Consider the following 14253-nt stretch of genomic DNA (forward strand, 5'->3'; position numbering starts at 1 on the left):
TTTTTATAACAGCATAGCAAATTGGCCCCAAAATGAGGAACACACTTATGGAAGAAGTTATTACCCAGGACTTGAGTAGACTCTTTGTTCTAATTAACCATTCTGATGGATAATATGTGCTTGCATTCAGATTCCTGCAATACTGGGGGCGCATCGGTAGTGAGAACAACATGACCTCCTGCCATCGGCCCATCTGCCGGAAGGAAGGCGTGCTGTTGGACTACTCTACCGATGGAGGCACGTTTCAGGGGTGAAAGCCACACCTTGGAGCAGATTCCCAAATTACATCCAATGCCCCCTCAGAACAGTTTCTGCAAAGCTTTGCTGACTTTGCAGTGAAAATAGTGAAAGTCACAAAGAGAAAGCTACAGATCTTAGTCACATTACACTTTCATACATGTGACTTGTGTGTTACACAAAACCTACCCATAAGGGTGTAAGAGAGAAGTCACATTAAAAATTTAAAAACAAAAATAGATGAAAATAATAAATTTTTTTAAAAAAGCTCCAAACTTTATGAATAAAGAAAAACTTCTGTGTGTAACTGAAGCTTAATTATAAATGATACAATTAAGAAATAAATTTTATATGGTTTTCTAAGTAAGATCACTTTTAAAAACATTTTAAAGCATTTTTAAAAGCTTTTGTGTGAACAAGCATGTAATAAATCTACAAAAAACCTACCGTGAAAGATGACAGTCTGAATTCATGAGGCTGTCAGAGGATATTTTAATAAAATTCTGTTTCATTATTTTGAAATAGCTGAAACCAGACCAAAAATAACATGAAGTCCTTAGAAAATCAGTTTTAGCAGATAGGTATCATTTTGATAACTAGCAGAGAGATAGATGGCCTTAAAGTATTTTAGTGTATTCAAAGGTGTTTCCTTAAGTAATTTAAACATCCCACCTACAATCTTATCAATTGATAAGAGGAAAACTTATCAGTCCACAAAATAAAAATTGCCCAGAATTAAAATAGCTAAGTTAAAATTTTAAATTACTAGGTGTTCCTGTCCAGAAACATGCAAAACATGGATGTAGCTCATTATTTGTGAAAAATAACGCACATAGCAATGTACAAAAAAATTTTAAGAGCAGAAAATACATAATTTTTACTTCAGCGTGTTTCTTTTTGGCCAGATATTTCTAAATACCCTTCCCCTCATACTCAGCGTCATTTGGAAACAGTGGTAAACGCTTATATTAAAGTCAGTGAAATCAATTCTCATTACCTGGTTGAAGATTTCTTTGGGAAGCTTATGGTAGCTGCAGTATACTGTCACTTTGTGGAGGTTTTCCCAGATATGTTACTATGTTGGTGTATTTGTTACTGTAGGAATAACTTGGACTTTGCTCCACGAGATGGATTACCAGAAATACATTTCTGTTAGACACGACTACATACTTCTTCCCGAGGATGCCCTTACCAACACAACTCGACTTCGCTGGTGGCAGCCTTTTGTGATCAGCAATGGCCTTGTAGTCTCTGGAGTGGAGCGTGCACAGTGGGCACTAGACAACATACTGATTGGCGGAGCAGAAATCAATCCCAGTCAACTGGTCGACACGTTTGATGATGGTAAGAAACCAGACATCTGAAAGTCTTTTTTGTGAGCCTTTTGTCTGCTGTGTCTTTAGATGAGTTACTCCATAAAAAGCATTCAGAAGAGTACCTAGAACATATTCACTGCTCAACAAATGTTAGCTAGTATTTTACCCAGTGGCTTATGAATCTTCAAGATTATCTGTTTGTTGAAATGTCAACTGATGATTTAAAAAATTCTGTTAAAGACAAAATATCTAGCTCTGAATATAATTTGAAATTTCAATATCCAAAATAATTCTAGTTTCTTTAGGAATTTCTGTACCACAGAGATGCACATTGCCTTGTTTTAAAAGTGTACCAAAAATTTTGTAATGGTGCAAGTCAGGCTACAATTACATTTTTTTTAAGTTGGGTAATCATTATGCTGGCATTTAATAATATTTTCTAAATTTGATTAAATATCTTGGATTTATACATTATATCAATTAAATAAAAATCAATCTTAAAGGGTAAGCAAAAAGACAGAGCACAGACATTTCAGTAACTTGACAATAAACCGATCCGTTCAAGAGAGTAACATGCCATATTGCTTCCAATTTACCTTAACAGAAGGCACTTCCCATGAAGAAAACTGGAGTTTTTACCCTAATGCAGTAAGGACAGCAGGATTCTGTGGCAACCCATCCTTCCACCTCTACTGGCCGAATAAAAAGAAGGACAAAACTCACAATGCTCTCTCCTCCAGAGAACTCATTATACAGCCAGGATATATGATGCAGTTTAAAGTAAGGGGAAGTGGCTCTTCAGAACAGAATATGGCATTACATATTTGGGGATGGAGGGCGGGAAGAATGCTTAGTTGTACAACTACAAGGAAATGATTGATTGTATTCATTAAAAGAGCCTTTATCTTATGAGTAAAAGAAGTGATTTTTAGCACAGGCCTTTATCAGATAGGATTATTTGAGCATCAATAAAATCAATTAGTATATTGGGACATAGCAAGAAATGTAACTGTATTATATTTCATATATGGAATCTTGAGTTGTTCCCAAGATCTTGGAAATGAAAAGCTCATATAGGTGCCTCTGCCTATTTCTCTCTCTCTCTCTCTCTCCTTCTCCCTCTCCCCACTCTCCCCACAGTTTCTGTACCTCTTTTCTCTTACTCTACACCGATTTCATATACCAAGCCACTTTGCTTCTTTATCTATCCTTTTCCATCATGTCTTTCTATTTTCTTTTTGTCTCTGACTTCCAAACACAAACATGTACTGTAGCCCAGCTGGAATGCCCCAAATCCTTAGATGTAAAAAGGACTCTCAAATCTTTTACATTGCATATTTTACTCATAAAGAAGTGTAGAAGGGAAGTCATAGAAGATAATTAATAGCCAGATAATCAGAGAGAAAGATAAAGCAATACCAATTAATGTCTCTCTCATTACCAAACACATTTAAAAAAATAATAAAAAGGGTATTACAGGGGCACCAAGGTGGTTCAGTTGGTTAAGCATCCGACTTTGGCCCAGGTCATAATCTCATGGTTCACGGGTTCAAGCCCCGCATAAGCTATTTGCTGTCAGCACGGAGCCTGCTTCAGATCCTCTGTCCCCCATCTCTCTGCCCCTCCCCCACTCATGTGCCCTTTCTCCCTCAAAAATAAATAAAATATTTTTTAAAAAGGGTATTGCAGAAATACACTTTGTTACTAGATCATTTTAAAGACAAACATTGGTTGCTTATTTAAAACATTTATTTAAATGTTTTAAAAAGATATCCTTATTTAAAAAGATGCCCTGCAATGATGGTTAATAGTAAGAGTCCTTTCTAGCAGAAATAAAAATGTATTCAGAGCCGGTAGGAGAGAGAAATGGGGAGTTATTGTTTAATGAGTGTAGACCTTCAGGTTTACAATATTTAGAAGTTCAGATCTGTTGCAAAAAGAGGGGCATAGAGATATTCACTGTGTTCCTCAGTTTTATGTTGAACTTTCCTTCAGAGACTGAAGGGTGAGGCAGTCTCCCCAAATGCTACCACTCCCTTAGGACTATCCCTACCTTAGTGGCATGAAGGATGCTCAAATTTAAGTTGTACAACAGGTTGGTTTGATACATATGTATAGTGCATATACTACACATACATACAAACATCAAATACATACATACATACATCAAATCAACATGTTGATATATATACATATATATACTATATGTGTTTTATAGATATGTAGTAATATGATTGCCATTACAGTGATAGTTAGCACCTCTGTCATGTCGTCATTTCTTTCTTGTGGTTGGAATAATTCACATCTTCCACTTCTGATGAATTATTTTCTAATCCACTTAATCAAATATAATCTCTCCTTCCTCTGAAGCACCACAGCATTTTAGTTGTATCTTTTATGATTTCTATTTCCATTATGGAATATGCTTCTTATTTTCTCTCTCAGGCCAGGGCTGTTTTATTCATGAGTGTACGGCCTGAAATTTTTAGCACTAACCTTCCCCAGTATCAGCACTAAAAAAAAGGACATGTTGATTAAGTAGATGATTAGGACTTAAATTTAAATCACCAAGGTTTTATAGCATTTATGCATTATTAATGACTCAAACATTTAATTGCATATAATATGGAAAGCTTTAATTCATATGGAAATGTAAAAACCACAAGAATGAATATTAAGTAGTCAGAAATTGCTATTTTTAATTATAAATAGAAATTCACTAGTAGCATCAGGAAGTTAGAGTATCAGTGAAAATGTTTTGAACCAGTGATACTTTGAGTTTCTTTCCATTAATTCTCCAAATGTTACTTTACTTTTGGCCAAATTATCTTTCCCAAATTTATGATTAATATGTTATTATATTAAGTACATAGAAATAGTACTTTTGTTTATTTGTTTGTTTTACTACTTAGCCATGGATATCATTCTGTTTGCAGCCAGTTCTGATTGGTATGGAATGCCTTTTTCTTTTGGAGAGGCGTCTGACTCTCAGTCTTACCAGAACTGCCAACTTGGCAGGTAGAAAACTTGGAAAGCAATAGAATAATCCAGAAATATTAAAATTAGATAGATAGATAGATGATAGATAGATAGATAGATAGATAGATAGGAAGAAATGGGCCTGGTCATTTCTTGTACAGACTTTTATGTCTTTGAGAAAACACTTTTCTCAAAGGTTAAGAGCTTGCTCTTTTTGTTATTGAAGTATAATTGACATACAATGTTATATTCGTTTCAGGTGTACAACCTAGCTGATATGACATTCTATACGTTACTCCGTGCTCACCACAATTAGAGCACTCATTATCTGTCACCTTAAAATGTTATTACAGTATTTTCACCTATTTCATTCATTCTTTCCACCCCTCTGGCAATCACGTTTGTTCTCTGTATTTATGAGTTTATTTCTATTTATTCATTTGTTTTGTTTTTTAGATTACACAAATAAGTGAACTCATATGGTTATTGTCTTTCTGTGTCTGACCTCCTTCACTTAGCATAATACCCGCTAGGTCCACCATGTTTTAACAAATGGCAAGATCTTATTCATTTTTATGGCTGAGTAATATCCCATTGTGTATATACCCCCTGTCTTTATCCATTCATCTATTTATGGATACTTGGGTTGCTTCTATATCTTGGCTATCATAAATAATGCTGCAATAAACATAGGGGTGCATATATCTTTTTGAGTTAATGTTTTCATTTTCTTTGGTAAATTCTTAGCAGTGGAATTACTGGATCATTGGTATTCCAATTTTTTATTTTTTGGGGGAACCTCCATATTGTTTTCCAGAGTGGCTGTACCAATTTACATTCTCACCAACTATGCATAAGGGTTGCTTTTTCTCTACATCCTCACCAACACTTGCTATTTCTTATCTTTTTCATACTAGCTCTTCTGACTTGTGTGACATGATATCTGTCTCATTATGGTTTTATCTGTATTTCCCTAATGATTAGCAAATTTTAGCATCTTTTCATGTGTCTCTTGGCCATCATGTGTCTGTTCAGGTCCTCTGCCCATTTTTTAAACTTTTTTTTTTTTTTTTTTGCTTTTGAGTTGCATAAGTTCTTTATATATCTTGGGTGTTAACCCCTTTATCAGATATATCATTTGCAAATATCTTCTACCATTTAGTAGATTGCCTTTTTGTTATATTGATGATTTCCTTGATTGTGAAAAAGCTTTTTATTTTAGTGTAGTCTCGATAATTTATTTATTTTTACCTTTTCCCTTGCCTGAGGATATATTTCCATAAATATGTCCTTAAGGCTGATGTCCAAGAGATTACTGCTTATGTTTTCTTTTAATGGTTCAATCTCACATTTAGGTCTTTAATCCATTTGAATTTATTTTTGTATATGGTATAAGAAAGTGGTCCAGTTTCATTATTTGCATTTAGCTGTCCAGTTTTCCCAGCATCATTTATTGAAGAGACTGTTTTTCCCCATTGTGTATTCTTGCCTCCTTTGTCATGGATTAATTGACCATATTAAGTGTCCACTAGTCCACTGATCTTTGTGTGTGATCTTTGTGTGTACCATACTGTTCTGATTACTACAGCTTTGCAGTATATTTTGAAATCTGGAATTGTGATACCTCCAGCTTTGTGTTTCTTTCTCAAGAGTGCTTTGGTCTTGGGGTGTTTGGTAATTCCATACAAATTTTAGGATTTTTTTTGTTCTAGTTCTGTGAAAAAATGCTATTGGTATTTTGATACAGATTACATTCAATTTATAGATTTCTTTGAGTAGTATGAACATTTTTAATAATGCTAATTCTTCTAGCCCATAAGCATGGTACATCTTTCCATTTGTTTACTTTATCTTCAGTTTCTTCCATCAGCGTCTTATAGTTTTAAGAGTATAGGTTTTTCACCTCCTTGATTAAATTTATTCCTAGGTATTATTTTTTGTTGGTATAATTGTAAAGGGAATTGTCTCCCTCATTTCTCTTTCTGCTACTTTGCTATTAGTGTATAGAAATGCAACATATGGCTGCATATTAAATTTATATGCTGCAACTTTACTGAATTCATTTATCAGTTCTAATAGTTTTTCAGTGGAGTCTTTAGGGTTTTCTATTCATACTATCATGTCATCTGCAAAGAGTGACATCTTTACTTTTCCTTCCCAATTTGGATGCCTTTTATTTTTTGTTCTTGTGATTGCTACAGCTAGAACCTCCAATACTATGTTGAATAAGTGGTGAGAGAGGACATGCTTGTCTTGTTCCCAATCTTAGATGAAAAGCTCTCAGTTTTTCACCATTAAGTATGATGTTAGCTGTGAGTTTTTCACATATGGCCTTCATTATGTTGAGGTATGTTCCTTTAAACCCACTTTGTTGAGAGTTTTTATCATGAACGGATGTTTAATTTTGTCAGATGCTTTTTCTGCATCTATTGAGATGATCATATGGTTCTATCATTTCTCTTGTTGATTCTATGTATCACATTGATTTGCAAATATTGAACTATCCTTGAATTTCTGGAACAAATTCCACTTGATCATGTTGAATGATTCTTTTAGTGTATTCCTGAATTCAGTTTGCTAATATTTTCTTGAGGATTTCTGCATCTATGTTCATCCTGGCTGGCTCAGTCAGTGGAGCATACAACTCTTGATCTCAGGGTTTTGAGTTCGAGTGCCACATTGAGTGTAGCTTTCTTTTTCTGAATGGCCTTGTAGAATAAATTTGGAAGTTTTCCTTCCTCTTTTATTTTTTGGAATAGTTTGAGAAGAATAGGTATTAATTCTTTAAATATTTGGTATAATTCACCTATAAAGCCATTTCGGGGGATTTTTGTTTGTTGGGAGTTTTTTGATTACTGATTCAATTTTGTTACTAGTAATCAGTCTGTTCAAATTTCATCTTTCTTCCTGATTCAGTTTTGGAAGACTGTATGTTTCTAGTAATTTATTCATTTCTTCCAGGTTGTCCAATTTGTTGGCATCTAATTTTTCGTAGTATTATAATCTTTGTATTTCTGTGCTGTCGCTTGTTATTTCTCCCTTTTCATTTCTGATTTTATTTATTTGAGTCCTCTGTCTTTTTTCTTGATGACACTAACTGAAGGTTTATAGATTTTATTTATCTTTTCAAGCAACTAGCTCTTGGTTAGAAATAGTACTTTTTGGGCACCTGGGTGGCTCAGTCATTAAGCTTCTGACTTCGGCTCAGGTCATGGTCTCACAGTTGGTGACTTTGAGCCCCACTTCGGGTGAGCTTGAGCCCAGCTTTGGCTAAAATGAGCCCAGGTGAGCCCCACCTCTGTGTCTGTCTCTCTCTCTCTCTCTCTCTCTCTCCCCCCCCCCCCACCTTCCTCTCCCTCTCCCTCTTCCTCTCTCTCTTACTCCCCCTCCTGGGATTCTCTCTGCCCCTACTCACTTTCTCCCTCTCTCTCTCTAAAAGAAAGAAAAAAAGAAGAAAGAAGTAGTACTTTTTTAAACCTTAATTCCCGGGGCGCCTGGGTGGCTCAGTTGGTTGAGCGTCCGACTTCGGCTCAGGTCATGATCTCGTGGTCCGTGGGTTCGAGCCCCGTGTCGGGCTCTGTGCTGACAGCTCAGAGCCTGGAGCCTGTTTCGGATTCTGTGTCTCCCTCTTTCTCTGACCCGCCCCTGTTCATGCTCTCTCTCTCTCTGTCTCAAAAATAAATAAAACGTTAACAAAAAATTTGAACCTTAATTCTCATCTTCACACAGAGTTGCATGTTTTTAACAGAACTCAAAAAATTGTATTGCTGGTGTTCAGTCAGGCTGCTCTGTAAAAGCTTCTCTGAATATTTGTTGATTATTTATTAGAGTTACAATCTAGAGAGAAGGAATTTCTAATTAATGGTAGGTGCTTAATCTTCCCTGTACATATTTGTTGTTTATGCTTGTTTTAGATTGTGGTGGGATGTGAAGCTACTTCTTGTGGCGATCTTCATTCTGTGATGTTGGAGTACACTAAGGATGCAAGGTTTGTGAAATACTTTTTTACATTCCTCCAAACTTTAACACCACTTCAAATGGTTGTGTATTTTTAAAGCAACTATCTACAGAGGAGCAACCTTTTATATTAAAAGTATGGTTCATGGGTGCACCCGGGTGGCTCAGTCAGTTAAGCATCCGACTTCGGCTCAGGTCGCGGGCTCATGACTTGTGGGTTCAATCCCTGTGCTACTAGCACAGAGCCTGTTTCTGAACCTCTGTCTCCCTCTCTCTGCTCCTCTCCCACTTGGACTCTCTGTCTCTCTCTCTTTTTCACTCTCAAAAAATAAGTGAACATTTTTTTAAAAGAAAGAAATAATTACATTCCAAAAAAAGTGTACTTTATTTCCCATCTATTAATTTCATTTACATAAAATTTACCTGTGTGTCTTATTTTCAAATTTTTCCTTCAAACCAAGAAAAACCACTTTTCATACTAGGTTGGCTGCAAGCCAACAAACTTTTTTTATTTTAAAATAAGTAAGATAATACATTTGTCCTCAAGTAGAATTCTCTTTTATTCATGTTGCTCATTTTTAACCCACCTTAATGAGAATTTGAGTCAATAAAAGATCTAAATATGCTTTAACCAGAATCATGTGTCTTAAAGCATAGTGAAAGTCCGACACTGTGCAATTACCTTATTAGGGTGTTGATAACCCTGTCTCACACCATCACTCTTGAAAATGAATTATGCAGGGTTAAGTTTGAGTAGACAGAGAATTTTGTCAGTCAACTCTGGGTATATTTCCAGTAATATACCAGAAGCCACTAGAATGCAGCACGTTGCACGCTATTATTTTATTCTATTATCTGTGAATATATTCTTGTGCTTGTAAAGAATTAGAATATATATTATATGAAATTATTTTTAATTTTCCTTTTCATTGTCTATATAAATATATACAGGAAGTACAGAACTTACATAAAAAATATCTCAATCTAAAGGCATCTGGTTGGTTCAGTCGGTTAAGTGTCCGACTCTTGATTTTGGCTCAGGTCGTGATCTCACAGTTGGTGGGTTCAAGCCCCTCGTTGGGCTCTGTACTAACAATATGGAGGCTGCTTGAGATTCTCTGTCTCCATCTCTGTTTGCCCCTCCCCACTCACCTGCTCGCACTCTGTCTCTCTCTCAAAATAAATGAATAAACTTAAAAAAAAAAAAAAAACCTAAATTTAACCCAGCCCCAAAGTGTTACATTGACATTAGGTAGGTCATACATTTCTCTTCTGAGTTGTCTAACACAGCCTCTGTGGTCTCTTCAGGTCTGATTCCTGGCAGCTCGTGCAGAGCCAGTGCCTTCCTTCCTCTTCCAACAGCATTGGCTGTTCCCCCTTCCAGTTCCATGAAGCCACCATCTACAATGCTGTCAACAGCTCAAGCTGGAAGAGAGTCACCATTCAGCTGCCTGACCATGTCTCCTCCAGGTAAGTTGCATCCTAAGGTAAACTTTGTGGAATTATCTGGCAGTATAATTATCTATAGAGCTCATGCAGTGACCTGAAAACAACTGAGGCCAGAGATCTCATTACAGCTCTAGGAACCTCTCCCTCCTTTCACCAACCTATGTCCCAAAATGTCAATTGTATGCCCCAAGAAGAACTAGGAAGAGATAGGATCTTTTTTGTAAATGGTACAGATCTCAGATTTTCTTTTGATGAAATAGCACAGCACATGCCAAACTCAGTCACAGGCCCCAATCACAGACGCTCACACAAAGATGTGGAGTTGGCACCATATCTTTGCCAGTGTTCTGTGATGCCAAGAGGCTGCACTGTTCATCCCATATACAGATACTGTCTGGGGTGTGCAGGGCTGGTCGGGCTACACAAAGCCACAGGATAAACATAACAGAGTGCCATCTTCCTAGAACAGTATTCCTTTTACTCAAAGATCTGGAATGCAATATACCTCTCTAGGAAAAATGGACACAAATTTGTTAGGCAATAGAATAGGAAATTCACATAACACTTTCAGGGAAGGTACAAGCTCCCACAATGGCACTCTGGGGTATATTCACAGAGTCCGAGGATTACAAGTTCATTCACCTCTACTTGGGTGCTTCAAGGAGAAGTCTGGGGAAGTCCTTTCCTCAGAAGTAGTCCCAGGGCTGGAGGCTGCACACTGCTAGGGAGAATAACAGCCGACTGAATCCCTTCTGCTCTCTGTGGGACTTTCAGCGCAACACAGTTCCGCTGGATCCAGAAGGGGGAAGAAGCTGAGAAGCAGAGCTGGGCGATTGACCACGTGTACATCGGAGAGGCTTGCCCCAAGCTCTGCAGTGGGCATGGGTACTGCACCACGGGTGCCGTCTGCATCTGCGATGAAAGCTTCCAAGGTCTGCATCCCAGCCTGTCATTTTTAACATGGGAGATGGTGAGGTTCTCCTCATCTCAGCATGTACCCAGAGGTCACTAGGAAATTGGTGAAAATGCCAGCCTGAGAGATTTGGGATGGGTGATACACTCTTTGATCACAGATATACTGATCTTTGGAATGAAGTATCAAGGATAATTTTCTGCTATGTTCCTTGAAATATTTTTTTTTACATTTATTTATTTTTGAGAGACAGAGCATGAGTGGGCAGAGAGAGAGGGAGACACAGAATCCAAAGCAGGTTTCAGGCTCTGAGCTGTCAGCACAGAGCCCGATGCAGGGCTCGAACTCATGAATCACGAGATCATGACCTGAGCTGAAGTCGGACGCTTAGCCGACTGAGCCACCCAGGTGCCTTGCTCCTTGAAGTATTTTTTTTAATGCAGAATTCTATAGCACCTCACATTCACCATCCTCCATATAACTCCCTGCCCCAACCACCACCCCCAACACCTTATTTCCACTTCTGAGCCTCTCTCCTTCCTGGCCTAGCTGCCCATCCCTGGATACTTTGCCAATACTCTTTCTTTCTCAGTCTCTCCAACAGCAGCTGTCATAGTCCTCCCAAGATGTAGCTGATGAGTCAAGGTGTTCTCTTTTACAGGTCACTCTGTCACACACACACACACACACACACACACACACACACACACACAAAACCCATGACTCAAAAAAATACATTTTTATTGCTCGAGCTTCTAAAACCTGAGTTTACAGTTTGGGACAGAGTATCTACTCAACCCCTAACATCTTAGGAAATTGCCTTCTTGGCCTCATAGAAGGCATACAGCCTTCTTTCCTCTGATGCAATGTTTCCAACAGGTTTCTACTGTTACAAAGTTTACATAATTACCATTATATTCTCAGAGCCTACTGCTTGGCCTATAGCAGCACTCAATAAATCTTTTTTGAATGAATTCTTACATTGCCTTACATTTAACTGTTTACACAATGTCCACCAATTTATTCAGCAAAATCATTTAGTACTTATAAGATCCCCATAAGTCAGCTATGTTTATGTCATTATTCCCACTTTATAGGTAAAGAAACTGAGACTCAGAGAACTTAAGTGACTTGCCTAAGGTGACACAGCTAGTCAGTATCAGAAAGAAGACCATTACTCAGGTTGTTCTTTCCAGTCTCATAACTAAGAGATTTAGCCAACAAGGAGCAGAATTATCCATCTTCCCCAAGGGTACAATGTAAAAATCCACAGATCTGACTTCTGGAGTAGGATATATTTAGATTTCTTGGTTGATTCTATTTCCTTGCCTCCAAATGAAATGAGTATGATTTATGTAGACTGCTTCACATCTCTCACGTTAGAAATTATTTCACGGTCATCTTTTTCCTCTATTCTCATTACCAGCTCATTCCTCTGTTCTCTGAGACCAGCTGGATCTGCCCATGCATTAGCTGGAGAATTTGAACTTTAGGCAAATGAACAAATCAGATGTCTCACAAGCAGTCCTAGATGTCTGGAATTTGCCTGCTCCCCTGATCCAGTAGAGCTATGACCTTTTAATTTGGAACTATTGCAGATGTTTAGGAAAGTTGTGCTGTTCAAATCAAGGGCAAATGCAAGCACACACACATTTGCTTATGTACTGTCTCGAATGCCGGTATTTCAGCATAGTGGTCTCATACTTGCAATCTATTCACTATTCATTTATTTATTTCATCTTGTTATTGCATATGGTATATGGGCTTGTGTGAGCTACTAGAATCCAACAATGAATAAAATGCAGACTCTGCTCTCAAGAATCAAGTATAGAGTTAGAAGAACAAGAATATGACTTATCCTATTTTCTGCTCCAGAGTTATACTAGGGAGAAAGAAATTAGGTTGGCCTCTCATGCCAGGGTGAGAACTCCCTAGCATCATCATGAAGACCCATCATTGGTAAACACGCAGGCGCGGCCAGATGCTGTTGGTATTTAAACAATAGATTTACGTGAACAATAAGTATATAAGCACCTACCTAATTCAGTTAATTGACTCAAAGGTAATGGGATTTTTTTTTCAAGAACACAAGCCAATAATTGATAAAATAAAAGAGAAACATTTATTTCGAGGAGTCTATATCTTCTTGGTATTTTGTCATTCTTACAGGAGCAAGAATGGATGAAACCTGAAACTGAATACTTGATCTTTAATGATTCTGCTTTCCATAGCTGATGTTTGCAATTATTCCCTTCCCTCTAGGTGATGATTGCTCTGTTTTCAGTCATGATCTTCCCAGTTATATTAAAGATAATTTCGAGTCAGCAAGAGTCACTGAGGCAAACTGGGAGACCATTCAAGGTGGAGGGATAGGAAGTGGCTGTGGGCAGCTAGCACCCTATGCCCATGGAGACTCACTGTATTTTAATGGCTGTCAGATAAGGCAAGCTGCCACCAAGCCTCTGGACCTCACTCGAGCAAGGTAACAAAACTCCTGTGTTCTGCTTCAGACATAGAACTGGTCACAAGACTGGCCACTTTCCACTGCCTGTTAGATTGAATCATGAACTTCATGGCACAGGTGTCACAAAATGGTGGAAGCAAAAATGTCATTTGAATTTGGGATGAGGAAGCATTATGTGTTTCTACAACTCAGAATTTTGCTTTGCTTAAATTTATTGCAGAATTACCTTGTCTTTCTTTGCATGCACTGGCTGAGTGGTGGTGACATAGGCATAAGCCAGAAGAAATGGCCAAATATAAAAAATTGATAAGTATATCAAATCAACATGTCGTATACCTTAAACCCACACAATGTTTGACGTCAATTATGTCTCAATAAAATTGAGAAAATAACTAAAAAATGTTAAATTGGCTGACAATCTACATAGGTAATTTAATGTGGACTGTTTGCAAGTATGTAAATATAAATGTGTGTGCAAAGTAGATTTTGTAGTCAGGCAAACACACACCTGTAGTTAGCTTATGTAGGTTACAATAAATAGAAGTGGAGGCCCAATGGATGGATTATGGGGACTTTAAACGTTCACATGCTCCAAGAGCTGCTTATTAATGCAAAATAGAGTGCTCAGACACTGTGCAAATCAACCAGGAAAGTGACAGAGAAAAAGAGACCCCAGGAAGGTTGGATTTCCTTCTCCACCTGGCCTCCACAGCTGTGCCACTTCCGCCAGTACAAACATGGCTTTTTGTCTGTGTAATTCAAAAAACAAAACAAAAAAGAAGATTCCAAGGCTTTATGAAGATTGCAAAGTATTAGACTAGAGTATTCACAGAATGCTGGAAAGCGTTCAGTAGCTACAAATATATTGGAAAACTGGGTGTTTGGGTATTAACCAAATGTAGATTTTACTTAAGACTTTTCACTTTGGAAAACATTAG

At 37.5% G+C, this 14253-nt stretch overlaps 1 protein-coding gene across 3 annotated transcripts in view; it reads left to right on the plus strand.

The window, feature by feature from the left end:
• Positions 1 to 14253, plus strand: part of RELN (reelin) — a 536751-nt gene that overhangs the window by 509538 nt on the left and 12960 nt on the right. For all 3 annotated transcript variants that reach the window (XM_019825367.3, XM_019825368.3, XM_011280339.4), the window contains exons 55-61: positions 131 to 237; positions 1339 to 1581; positions 2158 to 2333; positions 8447 to 8520; positions 9798 to 9959; positions 10713 to 10870; positions 13114 to 13333. In XM_019825367.3, the coding sequence (XP_019680926.3) occupies positions 131 to 237; positions 1339 to 1581; positions 2158 to 2333; positions 8447 to 8520; positions 9798 to 9959; positions 10713 to 10870; positions 13114 to 13333 (1140 nt within the window). The remainder of the gene's footprint in view (positions 1 to 130; positions 238 to 1338; positions 1582 to 2157; positions 2334 to 8446; positions 8521 to 9797; positions 9960 to 10712; positions 10871 to 13113; positions 13334 to 14253) is intronic.

Source organism: Felis catus, chromosome A2 (genome assembly GCF_018350175.1).
Source record: "Felis catus isolate Fca126 chromosome A2, F.catus_Fca126_mat1.0, whole genome shotgun sequence".
NCBI classification, from domain to species: Eukaryota; Metazoa; Chordata; class Mammalia; order Carnivora; family Felidae; genus Felis; species Felis catus.